The sequence below is a fragment of the Pelodiscus sinensis genome, chromosome 10 (genome assembly GCF_049634645.1).
Source record: "Pelodiscus sinensis isolate JC-2024 chromosome 10, ASM4963464v1, whole genome shotgun sequence".
NCBI classification, from domain to species: domain Eukaryota; kingdom Metazoa; phylum Chordata; order Testudines; family Trionychidae; genus Pelodiscus; species Pelodiscus sinensis.
Genome location: NC_134720.1, coordinates 9,238,981 through 9,257,746, shown reverse-complemented (window position 1 = coordinate 9,257,746; position 18,766 = coordinate 9,238,981). Strand labels below are relative to the sequence as shown.

General features: G+C 44.5%; 1 protein-coding gene across 5 annotated transcripts in view; it reads left to right on the top strand.

Annotated features, from left to right (window-relative positions):
• LOC102447587 (glypican-5-like) overlaps positions 1–18,766 on the top strand; it is a 741,836-nt gene that overhangs the window by 145,861 nt on the left and 577,209 nt on the right. For all 5 annotated transcript variants that reach the window (XM_075937487.1, XM_006125190.3, XM_075937486.1 and 2 more), the window contains exon 3: positions 1,875–2,569. In XM_075937487.1, coding sequence (XP_075793602.1) covers positions 1,875–2,569 — 695 coding nt within the window. The remainder of the gene's footprint in view (positions 1–1,874; positions 2,570–18,766) is intronic.

The window sequence follows — 18,766 nt, the reverse complement described above, 5'->3', positions numbered from 1 at the left end:
CTGGGTCTGTGGCCATGGATAATGTGGTGGATGTGATATATCTTGACTTTAGCAAAGCTTTTGATATGGTCTCCCACATAATTCTTGCCAGCATGTTAAGAAAGCATGGATTGGGTAAATGGACAGTAAGGTGGGTAGAAAGCTGGCTAGATTGTTGGGCTCAATGGATAGCCTTTAACTACCTGAAGGGGGTTTCCAAAGAGGATGGAGAGAGGCTGTTGTGAGTAGTGACAGATGACAGAACAAGGAGCAATGGGCTCAAGTTGTGGTGGGGGAGGTCTAGGTTGGATGTTAGGAAAAAACTATTTCACTAGGAGGGTGGTGAAGTACTGGAATGAGTTACCTAGGAAAGTGGTGGAATCTCCATCCCTAGAGCTTGACAAAGACCTGGCAGGGATGATTTAGTTGGGATTGGTCCTGCTTTTAGCAGGGGATTGGTCTTGATGACCTCCTGAGGTCTCTTCCAACCTATGATGGTATGATTCTATGATTCTAAGTGCTGTTCACCCTAGTGACTGCCTTATGAAATGGAAACGTCAGTGTAATTTCTTAGTCAGTTACTTTTCAGATGCTCTTTGAGGTACTGCCCATACTTATTTGAAATTGTTTTTTTATGCCAAGTTTTATCTACTCTTCATTCTAGTCCATATTCACTTTCTACGTCAAAAGTCCATATCATTCCAAGTATACGTTTCATAAGTCTTTAGAGAAATATAAATGGTTCATTTTTTCTGTCTTTCCAATACGGGTAATTTGTGAGATGGAAAGCAAATTAAACACTAGCCAATGGTCATGGGATCAAGGAATGTTTTAGTCACATGGTATAGAATTTTTAAATTGTCAAGTCCTTTTAGCATGGTAATATTTAAGAAGGGCAAATATGCTCTATGATCAGAGGCTCCATTGATGGAGTCTCTCTCAGATGGTTTTTTTTTAACTTAACATTATAAAGCTTCATCACTGATTCTGATGATATAGACTTCTGAATGACAAGATGCTGAAAGTCATAATACAGGTTATATCTCCCTGGTCCAGCACCCTTAGGACTTAACCACTCCCCAAACTAGGGAATCTGCTGGACCAGAGGATATCAATGCTGGCCCTTCTGCTGCTGCCACCTGCCAGCTGTGGGACTCTGCTCCAGTGGCAACAGAGGGGCCGACACTGACTAGGCATCCCCTCCCTGTCTGAGCTTGAATGTCACAGATGAGTTATTTGGGGCACTCTGGGAGGGTGGGGGAGGAGTTACTGAGCTCGGGGCCTGGATTTTTCTCATGAGTTCCCCAGCCTGGGAGCGCCCACAAGTGTGCCAGACCACAGATGTTGACGGACTACGGAAGTCCGGACTATAGAAGCAATGATTGTAGAAATGGCTTCTTACAGTTGCAATGCATTTCCTCATAGAGCAATCCTACCCGCAATCCTTACTGTCATGTAACAGCAAGACATGGGTTGCATTAAACAGGGTTTTGCCAGTTCAGGAATTTGATGCCTGATTTCTTGGTTCCCTTGTGCTCGTTACTAGAATGCCAGACTGTTCATTGTAAGCTGGAGATATGTCATGTATTGGTCAAAAACAGTGCTACTTTGGACATGTACCAAATGGACATGTGCACATACAATGGCAGCTACTAAAGTTGTGTGGTTTACTCTGCCAAGTATTGCCCATAGGACTGAACCAAAGCTTATTGAAATTAATGGGAATATTTCCATTGACTTCAACTGGCTGCTGATCAGGCACTTAATAATCCAAATCTGGTAATCTTGTTGGGACAGTCTGCCAGAGTCATATAATTTAATCATCAGTGTTCATGTGCATCAGTAAGTTATAAACCACTTCTCTATCAACCTCTAACTGTGTCTATGTTTTGCAGAGGCCTTTGAGTCATTGCTTCGCTTTGCAGAGAATCACACAACAACCCTGTTTGAGAGTGCTTACAGAGCCATGGCAAAAGAAGCTGCAGAGCCCATCAAAGAACTTTTTACAGACCTCTCTCTATATATTTTGGGTGCTGAGACTACAGTGGAAAATGCAGTTTTACGTTTCTTCGACAGTCTCTTTCCTTTGGTTTACAGTCGGCTAATAAACCCTGGAATGACAGATTTATCAGAGGAATACACTGAATGTCTACGACTAACAAGACAAGACATAAATCCCTTTGGACGTTATTCTAAAGAAGTGGTTACAGAGCTGTCAAAATCTCTTTGGGCAAGTAGGAAGCTAAACCAGGCCCTCAATATGGGCATTGAGGTGATAAACACGACTGAACATGCTGCTCTTACAAAGGAATGTAGTAAAGCGCTAGTGAAGATGCAGTACTGTCCACATTGCCAAGGTCTGACACTAATCAGACCTTGTGTGGGATATTGTCTAAATGTAATGCGGGGCTGTTTGGCCAGTGTGTCAGAGCTGGATATTCAATGGAGGGAGTATATTTCCACACTGGAATATCTGACTAATGAAATGGCTGGGTCACATGATCTGGAACTTGCACTTCTAGGAATCAGGAATTTAATCAATGAAGCCATCCTTCATGCACAACTGAATGGGCCACAACTCTCTGCCACAGTAAGTACTTCTTGATTATTTTGAAGTTCACTTTTCAGCTTTCGTTATTAGATGAATAAACATATCATCACTTAATGTTGGGTTTGCATCAATTAGCAGTCAACAAGACCTCTGTCAATAGTGCGTGTATATATCACAGATAATTACAATGGGAGTCTGTAGCAAGCAACTGACTTAAAATGAAAAAACAATGTAAACTTTCAGTGGAATTTCCTAAACAGAATATTTAGAGTATTTTACATATCTGGTTGATGCATGATGGGATTTCAGTTGCACATTTTCATGCTAGAACTCCTAGAAACATTTTCAGAAGTCTCATTGTAATAGGACTTTTTAGCAAAGGGCACAGGGACATTCCAAAGGAATCAATGTGCTGTATCTAGGAAGTGTGGGACTGTTCATGTAAATATCTTTATTTGCTAAGAATTCCTGAAAGTACTTTCTTTAGAGTTAAATATCAATGTGAAGGAAGGAAGGAAGGAAAGGAGGAAGGAAGGAAGGGAGGGAGGGAGGGAGGGAGGGAGCAAGAGTAACATGATATGAAGATGATGATGAGAAAATGGCCAGAATGAAAGAGTGGTGAGATTATTAGAAGTGCTATTTTAATGTACAGCATTTATGTGAGCAAAGGATAAAAATATGCTGATAGTGAATCCATCTTGTATGGGTGATAGGATTAAGGAGGCAGAGCTAGGGTGTTAGAATTACAAATAAATAACAGCAACACATAACAAACAAGCCTTCTGATAAATTGTAGGAAAGTAGTCCAGAAATTATTGAAATGACTAATGATGCAGCTGGCTACACTTGTATGAAGTCCAATACCACCATCAATAAAGAATCATGGCAGCTGTGCTCAAAACAGGGTAGAGACTAATCTAGGAAAATTCAAATTGATCCCATTGACTTGGAAGAAAAGGAAACCTCACTACAAAGTGAGAAGGAAATTTGTTGCACAGTGTTAGAAGTTTAATTCCTGTGCTGAACTTTGTTACCATATTATTTGGAGGAAGGGGGAATCTTTGGGAGGCATAAAGAATGTAATTCAAACCAGGAAAATATGTGCCAGATGGGTATGTCTGCATTGCAACCCGAACTGTTTACAGTTTAGAGCCATAGTGAAGAGATCAAATTCAGCAACATTTTCAGTTTGAAACAGATGACAAAACAAGGCAGTGAGAGCAAAATGAAAATGTAAAAAATAAGAATATACTGTATGATTATAAAACATTTGTTAAATATATACTTCGAGACAGTGTCATGATCCATGTTTTCTCAGGCTCATGAATGTTCTTTCTTCAATCATACTTGAATTTGAGGAGATATTTTCTACTCTATCTGGCATCCAAGAAAAAGCTTGGAAAATCAGGACAGGGATGTCTAGGTTCATGGAATGGTTCCTGATTGTTTCTTCTATAGATCTTGTGCAAAGTTCATGATTCCTGGAACTTTCTTCCATTTGATGATGAGTCCATTGTAATGCCATAACCCATTGTATGCCTAAAAATAAAACAACAAAAGAACAATTCACCCATACCCCAGGAAACACTTAAATAACAAATCATCAATGTTAGAGACCCATTCCATTCCTTCATGAAGTGATACCATTGTTGTGATACTTTAGGTGTAGATACGGTGATCATGATATGTTGTATATGTCTATGTACTGTATAAAAGGCACATCTGATAGCTAGAATACAATACATAGACCTAATTCACCCCTAAACCTGACCCATGTAGTGCCATTGACTTCCAAAGAGGTAAATGAGAGCAAACTTAGGGTTTCTTGCTATTGGAGAAAAAATGACCTGACATATTCTATCTGTCGTAAGAAGTATTATATTCTAGCATGCATTTTGATGTCAATATTACATTGCACAATAGTCAGCATGTTGTAATTTTGACATTTAATTTTGGGGAAAGGGAAATATACAATGCAGGTGAATATCAGACAATCTAGGATCTTATCCTGCACCTTGAAGTCGATGAGAATTTTGTCTTTGATTTCAATGGAAGCACATTTGGGCCTTCAGATGTCTTTCAGGGTGGGAAAGTTTCTGTTTAATCCTAATTTAAGAATCTCATCTGAGTCATACATGATTTCCTTTCATTAAATTTAAACATTTTCCTTCAACTTTCCAGATGACCTCAACTAGATAACTATGGGGAAATCAAATATCAGAGGGATCGCCATGTTAGTCTGGATCTGCAAAAGCAACACATTTACATGCATCTGATGAAGTGGGTCTTTGCCCACGAAAGCTTACGCTCCAATACATCTGTTAGTCTATAAGGTGCCACAGGACTTCTTGTCGCTTAAGGGGAATTCTTAATTCTTCTTTTCAAGAGCTTTTCTTTTTCCTTCACTAAGACTATCTCAGTGTATTTTTTTCTTTACTATTTCATGGGCTCATCTTTAGTCCATCAAAAATATTTGGTATTTTGAAATTGATACATATATTGCAGTTCATGTTGTCCTCAGTTTTCCTCTCATTTTAGTTGTCAGGGTAAGATTATATTTCTGTGATAAAGCATATTCTCTTATATTGAGTAAGCATGTAGTCTGATATTGATTTAAAATGTTTGAGATTAGTTACAGGGGATAACCGTTCCTTAGAAGATTAAGCCCAATCATGCTGTTCCCTCTAGTGAGTCTGACTTCTCCGAAGAAATGTATGAGAGTTCTGGATATGATTTTAGAACTTCCAGTTGTGTGATGACTGATTAAAATCCTGCAGCCAGATCCTCAAATACACTCATTCCTCTTTATGCTATTCTGACATTATTTGTATCTATTATGTTGCTTTATTTGAAACATGCTTTCACGTATGTACATGAACTTCCCACTCTTCTTTATATCATCACTACACAATGTAGTGATCAGTTTATATCTATGCAGTTTATTTTTGTAGATTTAGGAAACTAGGAGATGTGTGTCTTTTATGATAACCATGTCTGTAACAAACACTATACTTCATTCAATAATAAATACTCTAACCATGGAAAATTCAATCCAGTAGCAGAGCACGACTATTCACTTCCATTTATCTTAAGACAACCTTAATGCTCCTTCTTTTTTAGGAAACTTATACTTTTTGAAACAGCCACATGGAGCTTCCATGATAAAAACTGAAGTTTCTTGTTAGCTGATTGGCTAAGTGCTAATGAATAATAGAGATCTGACTTTTTTACCATACTCACAGAAAGGGTTAAGTAAACCAGATAAAGTACTTACTATGTTTTTTACTCACAAGAAGTGTGCACCACACTTGTAAGAACAAAACATCTGTGTGCATGAATATGTGAGTTTGGCCTATAGCAATTTATTCCTAGGCCCACTGACAGAGGCGAGGCAAAGGGGGCAATCACCAGGGCCTGGCGATTCAAAAAGGCTAGGGCTTTCCAGCCACTGCTGCTGCTACTGCTACCGCAGCAACAATGGCAGAGTGCCTGCACCTTGAGCACTTTACATCACTGCTGGAATGCCTTCTGGGTGGTGCTGAGGGCCCCACCCCATCCAGGAATATGGAGCCCAGAGGCCTGCCAACGGCCTCCCTTGTCAGTTTCATTAGAGCCAAAAGACATGTCTGATTCACCTGGATGACACGTGTGAAAAGCCATGACAAAGCTATTAGAACTCTCTTTCTCCTAGGGTTCCTACAGAACAGGCAGTGCCATTTGTGCAATGAGGCTGGCATACACCCAGCTACTTAAACTAATGTGGATCTGCAATGAGCTGCAGCATCCGCAATCATAATAATTATTTTCTGTTTTGTCTGCTAGAATCTGATTGTGTGTCATATTGGAAGGAATGCTGACGGCCTCCTGGTGCCAGAGATGTAGCCCTAGTTGTATGCTCTTGATACCAGTTTGAGAGAAACTTTCCTCTTTTCCCTCCCCCTCCCTTTTTGTTTTTGCTTTCTAAAGCTCAGTATTTTCATACATAAACTCAACCTTAGTTGTGTGGTTCAGTCTGTGCATTGCATGCAACAGCGCATTTTTATTATTTCTTGCAAGGTGGAAGAAATATACTCCTGAGCAAAATGATAATTGAGGTAAAGCAGGCCTGAAATGCATGCTACCCACTGGCACTGGTGAGAACTGTGCACAATTTTCTTATCTGCAGATGATCCGAATTCTCACATTCACCATCAGTTAAAGGTCATAGTCCCTAAGGGTATGACTAGACATTAGCGCAATTTCATGATATGTCCGGTATCTCGAAATAGCGGTTTCCACGTCTTTGCAACAAGCCCTTTATTTCAAAATATATTCAGAATCATGGGCTTGCTATTCCAACATCCTGATAAACCTCGTTTCATGAGGATTAAGGGACTTGTCGGAATAGCGGTCTATTTCAAAATTTCAAAATAGATAATCTCGAAATAAGCTGCGCAATTTGCATAGCTCGAATTGCATAACTTATTTCGAGCTACACCGTGCTGTATAGATGTACCATAAAGGATGATGATTAAAGAAATAATGGCTTTTAACAAAGCATTTAAAATGTGTTCTTAGTCCATTCCTACTCAGAAAAGCACTTAAATACACTCTTACCATAAAGTTGTGTTTACTCCAGTGAAAATAAAGCACACATTTAAGCATTGCTGAATGCATGCCGCACTCACTGCTATATATCAGTTAACTAGTATATCAAGTGCTGCTTTGCATTAGTAATTCCGTGAATGAAGTCATAATAAGGTGGTATTGCAGCTGTTTGTGGGGGGTTGAGAGAGGCTTGGTAGTAGAATCCTTTCTGGCACTGATGAACAGTTACTCATACATAGGTACATTTTATACCAGCAAATGATACCTGTAGAACAGTGGTCCCCAACCTTTTAGAGCTGCTGAGTGCCCGAGGGCGGGGCTGCTTGCGCGCTCGGGGGCGGGGCCGTGCATGCGCTGCGTGCCCGGGGGTGACGACCCCATGTGCCATGCGTCCGGGAGCAGGGCCAGAAATTTGCCGCGCACCCAGGGTCAGCGCCCCCCCATAGCCACGCGTTTGGGGCCGGTGCCCCCATAGCCGCGCATCCCGGCGCGGGCCGCACATTCGCTACACGCCCAGGGCCATCGCCCCCATAGCTGTGTGCCCGGGGCCGGCACCCCCCATGCGGCACAGGTCTGCGCACGGGGCTGCACATTTGCCGCACGCCCAGGGGTGGGTCCGCCCATTCGCTGCACGCCCGGGCCGGCGCTCCTCATGCACCGTGCGCCTGAGAGTGCTATATCGTGGTGGCTTTTTGCTCATAATCCAAGAAGGTGGGCATGGAGGCTGGTGGGTTGGCACGGGCTCTGTGTCTCATCGATCTTGGGAAGGATTGAGCTGCTTGCTATGAGTATAATGTTTTCGGGGAGCCCTGGAACACACTTCTGTGCCAGTGGCTGGCTCTCATGGCTGACTGCCCAAGTCTCAGTTTTTTCTAAATGCAGCCGTTAAGCATGTCTGAGTGACTCCGCCAAGCAAGCTAAAACCAGCTGGTTACTGCCTGAGTTGCAATCGCTGGGTTGCATTTAAGCATCCCAGCCTGCAGCATTGCCAACTGTTTTCTGCTTGGTGTTTTCTGGTGGCACATGACTATGTGAGTTCTCATTTGAAATACCCCTCCCCGAAGCTCCTCATGCTGCTCCTTACCACTGCTCAGTTCATTGCCACAAAGAAACAAATGAGTTAGGAGCCCAGCTCCCATTGATTTTCAATGGAAATTGGGCACCTAGTGTCCCTTTATGCATTTTGAGAAGTGTGCTGGTGGTCCTCAGGCTAGTTCACATTGCTGAGCACCAGGTGTGTTTCTTCATGTGATCTAGAACCCGCTCTGCAGAAGTGTTGGGCAAATGCTGAGTGCTGGTTTCATGGGAACCTCTCATCACAAGGGGCATTTCCTCCTTTCTGCTCTGGGGATTAGCTCCTGCCGGGGGCCGCACCCTCTGATGGTCTGTGTCCCCGTTATCCTCGCTCTCTCTGCAACCCTTCTCATTCTTCTATGCTCCTCCCTCTCGAGGCATCAGAGTCTTTCAGAAGCAACTTTCCCAGGCAGTCACTCTACTCTGCCTGGTCTTTGCCACTTCCCCAGTGTCTGGCAGGGAAATGCAGGCCTGCCCTTCTCTCAGGGTTTCAGCTCAGAGACCCTCTGATCACCTGCCAAGGTCTGAACTACCCTATGCCCACTGCTTCCCCCTGAACCTTGCCTACCTTCCTGGCTTCCTGTCTCTCTGGTTTGCCAGATCAAACTCCCTCCTCCCAGGGATTACTGTAGATTATGCTCCATAGTCCCAAACACAGCTCCCTTCGCCTAGGGAGTGACTGCAGGCTACTTCCCATCACGCCTCAGCTGCTCTCAGCTGATCTGCTCCAGTTCCTGTCCAGTTGAGCTTCCTCTCTAATTAATTCCTGCTGCCTGGCTCCTCCTCCAGCTGCACACTGTGCCATTCATTGGCCTATCTGGCCACCTTAACCCCATCAGATCTTGGGGAGGGCAGCCACAGCTGGGTGTTAGTGCTTTGGCTCTTCACTTCTTGCAGCAGCATTCAGAAGCATGGAAGACCAAGCCCTTCATGAGGAGTGCCAGTTCTTACTCATAGAAAATCAGTGTCAAATTGAAATATCAGCTGCCCCCAACTTGCGACGCGATCGGTTCCGGAGATAGCATTGTAAGTCAGAAGCGTCGTAACTCAAGTCCACATTTACGACAGACATTGTACGCCGTCATAAATGCGGGGCCAAGGATATAAGTCGGGGGATTTCAGCCCTTCAGCACTTATGGAGTGTTGTGCGGGGGTCACTTATTGCATTTTGTATATTAACTTCAGTAGGCCTGTGCCTAGGCTAAGGAGCCCATCCAGAACGTTTTCTTTATAGAATCAAGGTCTTAAAACCCAAGGTGCAAAAGTGTTCATTTGTGCAGCTACATTAGGGCTCTTTTTAAAAAAGAGGACACCAGTAGAATGTGGGAAAGACACATTTTCCTATGTCTGGAGTGTTCTTTGTGCTTCATGAACAACTGTGTATTTCCTTCTTAACACTATTTTAGTGTCTGAAAATGGTGTATAGGAGAGAGCTGGGATGAAATTCTGAGGTGAGATAAAGAGCCATAACTCAACTGATCTCTAGTTAGCTCCATTGATTTACATCCTCTGAGGATCTGCCACATTGTATTGTCTGTGCTATACTAAAGAAACAGCTGAGAGAAAGCTTGATGGAGTATGATCATAATATTGAGAGCTGGGGGTTGCCAGGTGTCCAGTATTTTACTGGAGAGTCTGGTATTTGCGCTTTTTGTCCAATAAAAAAATCAGAAAATACCGGACATGTGCAATGTCTGGTATTCTCTGATTTTTCCAGCTGTGCACCAGACAGAAGCCTGGTGGGGGCGGGGGGAAGCAGCTGAAAGGCAGGGCCACGATTGGCGCTAGGAGCCTGTGATTGCTCAGAAGCCTGGTGGGGGAGAGGGAGTGGCTGGGACTCCCAGACACTCCCCCCGCCCTCGCCAGGCTTCTGCGCAATCACAGGCTCACAGTGCCAATGGCGGCCCCGCCTCCTAGCTTGGGAGTCTGTAGCCAGACAGCCCCCTCCATCTCATCAATCTTGCTTGCCCTCTGAGATGTCTGTATACAGGGCAGAGAAGGAACAATAAGGAAAATCAGCATAGCCATTAAGCTTTGATCTGCTTTGATGCGAGATCAGGATATGCGTGGTTTCTCTGACTCTGAGTAAGCTGAAAACATGGATATGAGGAGAGAACGATTACGGCAATAAGCTGAGCTCGAGGCTGCAAGAAGTGCCCGGCTGGCACCCATGTTGATATGAACACACACAGCCGTCCCTGGGAGAGGAATCTCCCACTGAGAAAAGAATGCCCAGTACTTCCAATTTAATCCTCTCAACTCTCTCTTACAAGTGTAAATTAAGTTCACAACTCCCTTGTAAGAAATGGTGTCACAAAAGACAGACTAGCACCATTTGGCATCACAGATAAGAAAGAGAAATACGTGACCCCATGGGTATAAAGATGGGTCCAGCAGCACACTCACTTTGAGTGTCAATCTACCCTCTACCTGCTGGTCGGGTTAGGTGTTTGACCTCCCGAGGTTCTATGGGGACGCCAACCTCATATTTTCGTCTTTCCTAGGAATTGAGGGACCGGCCCTGGCCTGACACACTGGAGTTGAGAGGCACAGAAGGGGGTAAAAATTGTACCTGGATGTGGTCCTCTGTCTTAAGTGTACACAGACTTGGAGCTCTTTAAAGATTAAGCTGTTACTTGGTACTATTATTTCTGTTTTCCTATCTTTATCTTCTTTGTAACCATTTTTAAGATCTATATTTTGCTAGCAGTTAAGAAATAGAGCAATAGCCATTGCAACCATATGATTTATAAGCTTCCTCAATAAACCTGTAACTGTTTAAGCTTTAACCTGACTCCTTCAGTTGCTGTAACAGAACCAGGCACAATTTAAAAGAACTTCAGCCGGTTTTAAGGGACAGATATAGGGAGAGCTTGGGCGTTTGGATTTGTGTCACTCCCAGGTGGCAGATCCGTTGGGGCACTTCTCAGCCTCCCTCAGGCTGCCCGCTGCGAAGGAATCACAGATTCTAGCAGCTAAAATCTGAAGTGTAATAAGCTCTCCCTGTAAGCTTATTGGGGCGCTCGTCAACCTCCTCCAGGTTGCCCGCTGCAAGGGACCCCGGTCTCAGCAGTTGAAGTCTCGGGTGTATAGCACACACACACACCACTCACTGCCCTGACCGTCGGCTGACAGAGTTCCAGATGGTAGGCGGGGCCATCATCGCTGCACTGTGCGCTTCAGAAGTCTAGCCAGGGCAGGGGGAGTGGCTGTGACCCCCAGCCACTCCCCCCACCCCTGCAAGGCTTCTGCGCAATCACAGGCTCTCAGTACCTATCGTGGCCCCGTCTCCCTTTTTTTTTTTTTTGCTCGACCACACAATACCATGTGTCCGGTATGTTTTGAGAGACTATCTGGCAACCCTAGTTGTGAGATAAGAGCTAACCTTACTGGGGGAAAGAAAGACAATGGAGACAGGATGGGAATTAGCAAGGGAGGGAATTTTCTGACTTGTAAATGGCACTTTAAAGTTTGCTAGGGAAAGATCCAGTGAAAATGGGGTAGTTGGTAGTGGTGGATACGGGGCTGATTCAGTGACAGTGGGAGTTGTTTTCACTGACTTCAGTGGGAGTTAGGTTGGGTGCACAGGGAACCCAAAGTGGGGTTGATAGTTGAGGTTGAAAAAAGGCAGGTTAGAAGAGATTGGGTTGACTTCAGCAGTGAGGGAAGGGGAAAAGAGAGAAGGTTGTAGTGAAACCAGGGTGTGCAGGTTTGGACAAATCTTTTCAGTAGTGTTCCTTTGCTTTCATGAAAGGGAAAGGAACAATCTTTCCCAAGTGAAAGTGGGAAGTGAAAGTCCTGATAGGCACTAATTCCTGAAGTGATGATCAAAAGTCTCAGGGGTAGCCATGTTAGTCTGTAACTTAAAAAAAAGCTTAAAAATGAGTGGTCCTCTAGCACCTTAGGGTATGTCCACACTTGCACCTTAGTTCGAACTAGGGATGCAAATGCAGGTATTTGAAATTGCTAATGAAGCGGGGATTTGAATATCCCACACTTCATTAGCATGATCTCGCTGGCGCGCTAGTTCGAATCACAGCTGATTCGAACCAGGAAGTGCGCACTGGGACGCGGTAGTTTGAACCAACCCCCTTGGTTCGAACTAACGTTACTCCTCAAAAAATGAGGAGTTACTCCTCAAAAAATGAGGTGACATGGTCAGCAGATTGTGCAACAGAGGGCATGAAATCAGAGACTGTAGAGCCTTGAAGTGACTGATAGAGATATTTGAGGAAAATTAGACTCTACAGCAAGATACGGTTTGTGGGACAAGAACTAGTGGAGTTCCTTCAGCCCCTTCCCTTCTGAGTGGTTTTTAAAATGACATTCATCCTGCAGATGGGGTGAAATGTCAACCCAAGATGCATCATCTTCCCTTTCTTCTAAAATCTTCTCCCTAAGGGCTTTAAATAATATTTACCTGGATGTTTATATGACATCATTGTTAATGTTTCAATTTTGAAATTGGATGTAGTATAGCACTGGCACTAATACATAAGAAGCAGAAATACTTTGGCACAGAGTCAGTGATACCATTAAGGGACAGGCATGGGAAGCTAGTGAGGCATGAGGTTGACAACAAAGGGAGTCCAAATAAAAATGAATCTTTGCCTTCTGCTGTATGTTCATCCCCAAAAGTTTTGATACATTTTCCTGAGGGCAAAAGGTAGTTCAATTATGCCAGAGAATAGAAACCAGATAGAACTTGTGCAAGTGAGCAAAACATTTAGGATCACATTAATTACCTCCCACAACCTGAAAGGAAAAATAAAAAGTGTCTTGTTAGATTAGAAATCACTAGGGAGAATGCCTGCTAAGCAGGGCTGTTTGTGAAAGAGGGGGATCATTTTGGGATTTTAATTCAAAACTCTCACAGAAAAAATAATGTGTCCATGAACTATACTTTATCTATAGTGTTAGTGTTTTATAAATGTCACATGGCAGGCACCCATTTGAATTTCCCCAAATCCATCTCTCTGAATTCTTAGCTGCTGAACACATGGTCTGTGTCTAGACTGGCAAGTTTTTCCACAAAAGCAGTTGCTTTTGCGGAAAAGCTTGCCAGCTGTCTACACTGGCCGCTTGAATTTCCGCAAGAACACAGACTTCTTACAGTCTGAAATCAGTACTTCTTGCGGAAATACTATGCTGCTCCCATTGGGGCAAAAGTCCTTTTGCGCAAAGCTTTTGTGCAAAAGGGCAAATGTAGACAGCTCAGATTTGTTTTGCGCAAAAAAGCATCTAGATTGGCATGGACGCTTTTCCGCAAAAAGTGCTTTTGTGGAAAAGTGTCCGTGTCAATCTAGATGCTCTTTTCCACAAATGCTTTTAACAGAAAACTTTTCCGTTAAAAGCATTTGCGGTAAATCATGCCAGTCTAGATGTAGCCATGGCCTTTTCTTCTCTGGTTCATCATTCCTGAAGGCATGAAACCAGCACCCAGTTAGGACTTCACTTTGGCACACACACCATAGTTTGCACAAAGGACACCCGCTTGGGATCAAAATAGAAAAAGTGTATTTAGTAAAAATACCACGGCTTCAAATATGAACTAGTAAGGAAGAGCAAACACAGACCAGTGGCACAGAAAACAAACATTAAACATACCCGCTGGGGCTTAACACTGCTCCATTAGTGAAATTCCCTTCTCCAATCCAAGACACCTGTTGCCTCTAAACTGTTTCTCAGTGTGCCCTGTGTCCTAGAAGGGACCCAGTGCTACATAGAAAGCTCCGTGCTTAGATGCTGTCCCTCAGTTTCTGGACAGTCTTCACTTCAACCCTCTTCTTTATTAACAAGGTTTGTAGTTTCCCCCCTTTTTCTCATGCTATGGCCTGGTCTGTACTATGGGGTTAGCTTGGGGAGGGCAATAATTTTTGATGGGGGGGGGGGGGGACCACACCAAGCTTTTGGCAAGTGGTCAAGGGCTACACTTTTCTATGAAGGGGAGTGCGAGGTCAGGGACCAACGTTGGGTGCAGAAAAGAGCTTGGGGTAGGCAATTGGGGTGTGGGAGAGGGTGTGGAATCTGAGGGGGAGTTTGGGCGAAGGAGCGGGTTATGATCTGGAGCAGAGTCATGGGGTGTAGGATCTGGAAGGGGGCCTGGGTCCAGGAGAGGATTCTGGTCTGGGAGAGGGATGTATGAGTGAGTGCAGGTCTGGGAAGGAGTTGTGAAGACAGGGAGAGGAGTGCAGAGGTTTTGGGTGATAACCTGGGGCTGGAGGGGGTGGTGACTTGAGGCAGGGGGTTGTGAGAAGGGAGAACCTGGGATGCCAGAGTCAGACTATGGCCAGGAAGCGCCTACCTAGGTGGCTCCCAGCCAGCAGTCCTGCAGGACCCCAGGGCAGGCTCACTGCTTGCTGCAGTCCCTGGCTGCTCAAAATGTCTGGCTGCTCCCTGAGGCTCTTTCTTCTGGGTGCCAAAGAGAGTGGGAGGCTTTGCGTGCTGTCCTTGCCCCTAGCAAAATCTCTCAGCTCCCTTTGGCCAGTTTCCTTGAAGTATCCTCTTCCTCCCTCCAGCACCCAGAACAGAGAGCCACAGGGGTATCTGGCTGCTGTGTGCTTGAGGGACCTGTGGGCTGGATCCAGTGGCTTGGTGGGTCGGATTCGGTACATGGGCTATATCTTGCATGCCGCTGGGTTAGGTCATCAATAGCTGCCTTGTGTCAGCTTTGCTGGGGAAGCATCATCACTAAAATCTGGCTTCTGCCTTTCTTCAATGATTAAATAAGATGATGTCCACAAGACATGTAGAGTCAGTGTCAAAGTAGTTAGGTCGATGCAGTGTCAGTGTCGATGCTGCATTGTTTCCATGTGTAGTTAGGTCGATGCAGTGTCAGTGTCGATGCTGCATTGTTTCCGTGTGCAGTTAGGTCGATGCAGTGTCAGTGTCGATGCTGCATTGTTTATGTTGACTGTTATTTGCTTTCAGAAGCTGTCTTGCACAGACAATACAATGGATACAAAAGCTCCTGGTGAGGACGGGCACTGCTGATGCAAGGAGCCAAGTGTGCGCACACAAAAGCAATTTAACTGCAATAGCTGCATACCAACATAAGTTAGATTGATGGGGGGCAAAGAGGGCAGTTGCCCCAAGGCAGTGGCAACATCTGGACCCCCAGGCCCTTTATATTGCTGCCAGAGCCCCATGCAGTGCACTCCCGGTGGCACTGTGGACTGCCAGGAGAAGTCCTGGCAGAGCTGAAGATGCCAGAGGGAGGCTAGACCACATCCCTGCCCCTGTGGCCTGAGGCCCCATCCCTTCTGGGAGTGAGGGGACACCCTTCTACTTTGCCCCCCCATTTTACCCAAGTCTGTCAGGCCCCCTGAGATCAACCTAATACTTTTTGTAGACATGGGTTATGGTGGTTCATGGTCACACAGCCTGGGGGAGGATTCACCAACTGAGATTTTCTTTTCAATTTTAAATTGTTTCAGTTATTCCATTAACATGAATAGTCCACCACTGGGTCTTCCTGGTTGGACAATGTTGGTGACTTTGGGGCTGTTTTGTGTGAACACCTGAGCCATGAGGTGCCCTCAGTGCCTCAGGTAGGTTTTAGGGATACAATCTACAACCTCATGACATTGCTGTCAGTGATGGTGTCATTCAACTATCGCTATGATTACAGTATTTTACATGTATAAATACGCATTTGTCCATAACAAGAATCTGTATACAGATCTCTAGTGCTCATCAAGTTCATGCCATTACAAACTTTCATGAAAAACCTTCCTTGACATATTTTTGCACCCAGTAGCTTTGTCTACAGCCAGTAGTTGATTCAGCTACTTGTTTGAGGATTCAGACCTTCCTGCTCTGCAGTTGGGGTGCCTGGTCCTTGATTATCACTGACCCAGGCTGCAAAAGACCGTGAAAGGCAATCCATGAGACCCTAAGAATTTGAGTAGGGAACACCATCCAGGCTTCTAGAATGGATTCTCTGTACCACATCAGAGCACTGGTCCAGCCTGTTTGTTTTCCCATCACCAGCAGTGATCACTCCCAGATGATTCAGAAGAAGATGAAAAACACATCAGAATACAGCAAGACAATTTTGTGTGATGACAAAAATTCTTTCCTGAGCCCTGCAGATGTTGGGCTGAAGCCTTGAAGTGTGAGACTTGATTATAGTTATTAGCTTAATACAGAGCTACACATATTAAGAGCATGTTGAAGGCAATGTGGGCATTCTTGTCCCCCCCCGTGGCTCCTGAAGGAAGGGGATAAAGAGGGAGAGTCACAGAGTCATAGGACTGGAAGAGACCTCAGGAGGTCATCAAGTCCAAAAGCAGGACCAATCCCAACTAAATCAACCTAGCCAGGGATTTGTCAAGCCGAGACTTAAACACCTGTAGGGATGCAGACTCCACTACTTCCCTAGGTAACCCATTCCAGAGCTTCACCACCCTCCTAGTGAAATAGTTTTTCCTAATATCCAACCTAGCCCTCCCCCACTGTAACTTGAGACCATTGCTCCTTGTTCTGCCATCCATCACTACTGAGAACAGTCTCTCTCCATCCTCTTTGGAAACCCCCTTCAGGAAGTTGAAGGCTGCTATCAACCCCCCCCCCCCCTCTTTTCTTCAGCAGACTAAATATGCCCAAATCCCTCAGCCTCTCCTCGTAGGTCATGTGCTCCAGCTCCCTAATCATTTTTGTTTCCCTCTGCTGGACCATCTCCAATGTGTTCACACCCTTTCTATAGTGGGGGGCCCAGAACTGGAAGCAATATTACAGATGTGGCCTCCCCAAAGCCAAATAAAGGGGAATAATCATTTTTCTAGATCTGCTGGCAATGCGCCTCCTAATGCAACCTAATATTCCATTCACCTTCTTGGCTACAAGGACAAATTGTTGACTCATATCCAGCTTCTCATTCACTGTAATCCCTAGGTCCTTTTCTGCCGAACTGCTACTTAGCCATTCGGTCCCCAGCCTGTAACAATGCTTGGGATTCTTCCATCCCAAATGCAGGACTCTACACTTGTCCTTGTTGAACCTCATCAGATTTCTTTTGGGCCAATCCTATAATCTGTCTAGGTCACTCTAGACCTTATCACTGACCTCCAATGTATCTAACTTTCCCCCTACCTTAGTGTCATCCGCAAACTTGCTAAGGGTACAATCCATCCCCTCATCCAGGTCATTAATAAAGATGTTGAACAAAACCGGCCCTAGAACTGATCCTTGGGGCACTCTGCTAGAAACCGACCGCCAACCTGACATCGATCTGTTGATCACTACCCGTTCGGCCCGACAGTCTAGCCAGCTTTCTATACATCTTACAGTCCATTTATCCAATCCATATTTCCTTTACTTGCTGGCAAGAATACTGTAGGAGACCATATCAAAAGCTTTGCTAAAATCAAGGTATATCACTTCCACTGACTTTTCAATATACACAGAGCCATTAAACCTCATCATAGAAGCTAATCAGATTGGTCAGACTCCAGGGCCAGAGGGGATCACCATGACTACCGACCCTGAGTACTTGCAGGCACAGGCTGCATAATTTCTTCCTAAAGCTAGATGAAAGTATATCCATTAACAAGAGATCTAATCTTATTATACATCTTAGTGAAGATGAGCCCACCTCCCCCACTGGTAAATTGATGTAGTGTTTAATCACACTTAGAGCTAGGAGCTAATCTCAATGTATGGTTAAACACTGCAAGGTACTGTACAAGTACAGCAGCTGGGAGGTGTAGGTCCCAATGTATATAGAGATATATGGGCTAGCTTTGTTTGAGCTAATGCCTAAAATCAGCAGTGTGACTGAGAGGGCAGAGGAAGTGGCTTAGGCTAGACACCAGAGTACAAACCCATCCAATCTTCGGGTGGCTTCACACCCTTGTGAAGTATTTGCTGTAGGTAAGTATTACAGTACCACCATTTTACAGATGGAGAAACAGACCCAGAGAGGTGAAGTGACTTGTCCCACAGTACTGAATGAGAAAGCAGCAGAGGTGGAATTAGATCAGGAATTCTTCCTAGTTTCCAACACCAGCACTATCCTCGGGGATATGCTCTTTTCAAAGAGACTGAAATAGAGAACAGGTAGCACTTTGGCTGAAGTTGGAGCCAGCTGCAGGACAAAAAGATAGAGAGCAAAATGAAATAATGCAACACGTTTCTTAAGGCAAATTCATCAAAGGACCCAAAGTTTTTTCAGACAGTAATTTGGGTGAAAGCAATCAGGAACAGAACAGAAAAAAAATCTAGGAGGAAGGTAATGTTCTTAAAATAGTATCTCTTAGGAAAATAACTGACTATAAAGAAAAAGCTACTAAGCATATAGCAGCAGGAAATAACTGTAGAGTACATTTACAAATTTGAAGAGGAAATGGCAATCATAGAATCATAGAATCTTAGGGTGGGAAGAGACTTCAGGAGGTCATTGAGTCCAACCCCCTGCCCAAAGCAGGACCAAGCCCAACTAACTCATCTCAGCCAGGCCTTTGTCAAGCCGGGACTTAAAAACCTCTAGGGACGGAGATTCCACCCCCTCCCTAGGTAACCCATTCCAGTACTTCACCACCCTCTGAGTGACATAGGTTTTCCTAATATCCAACC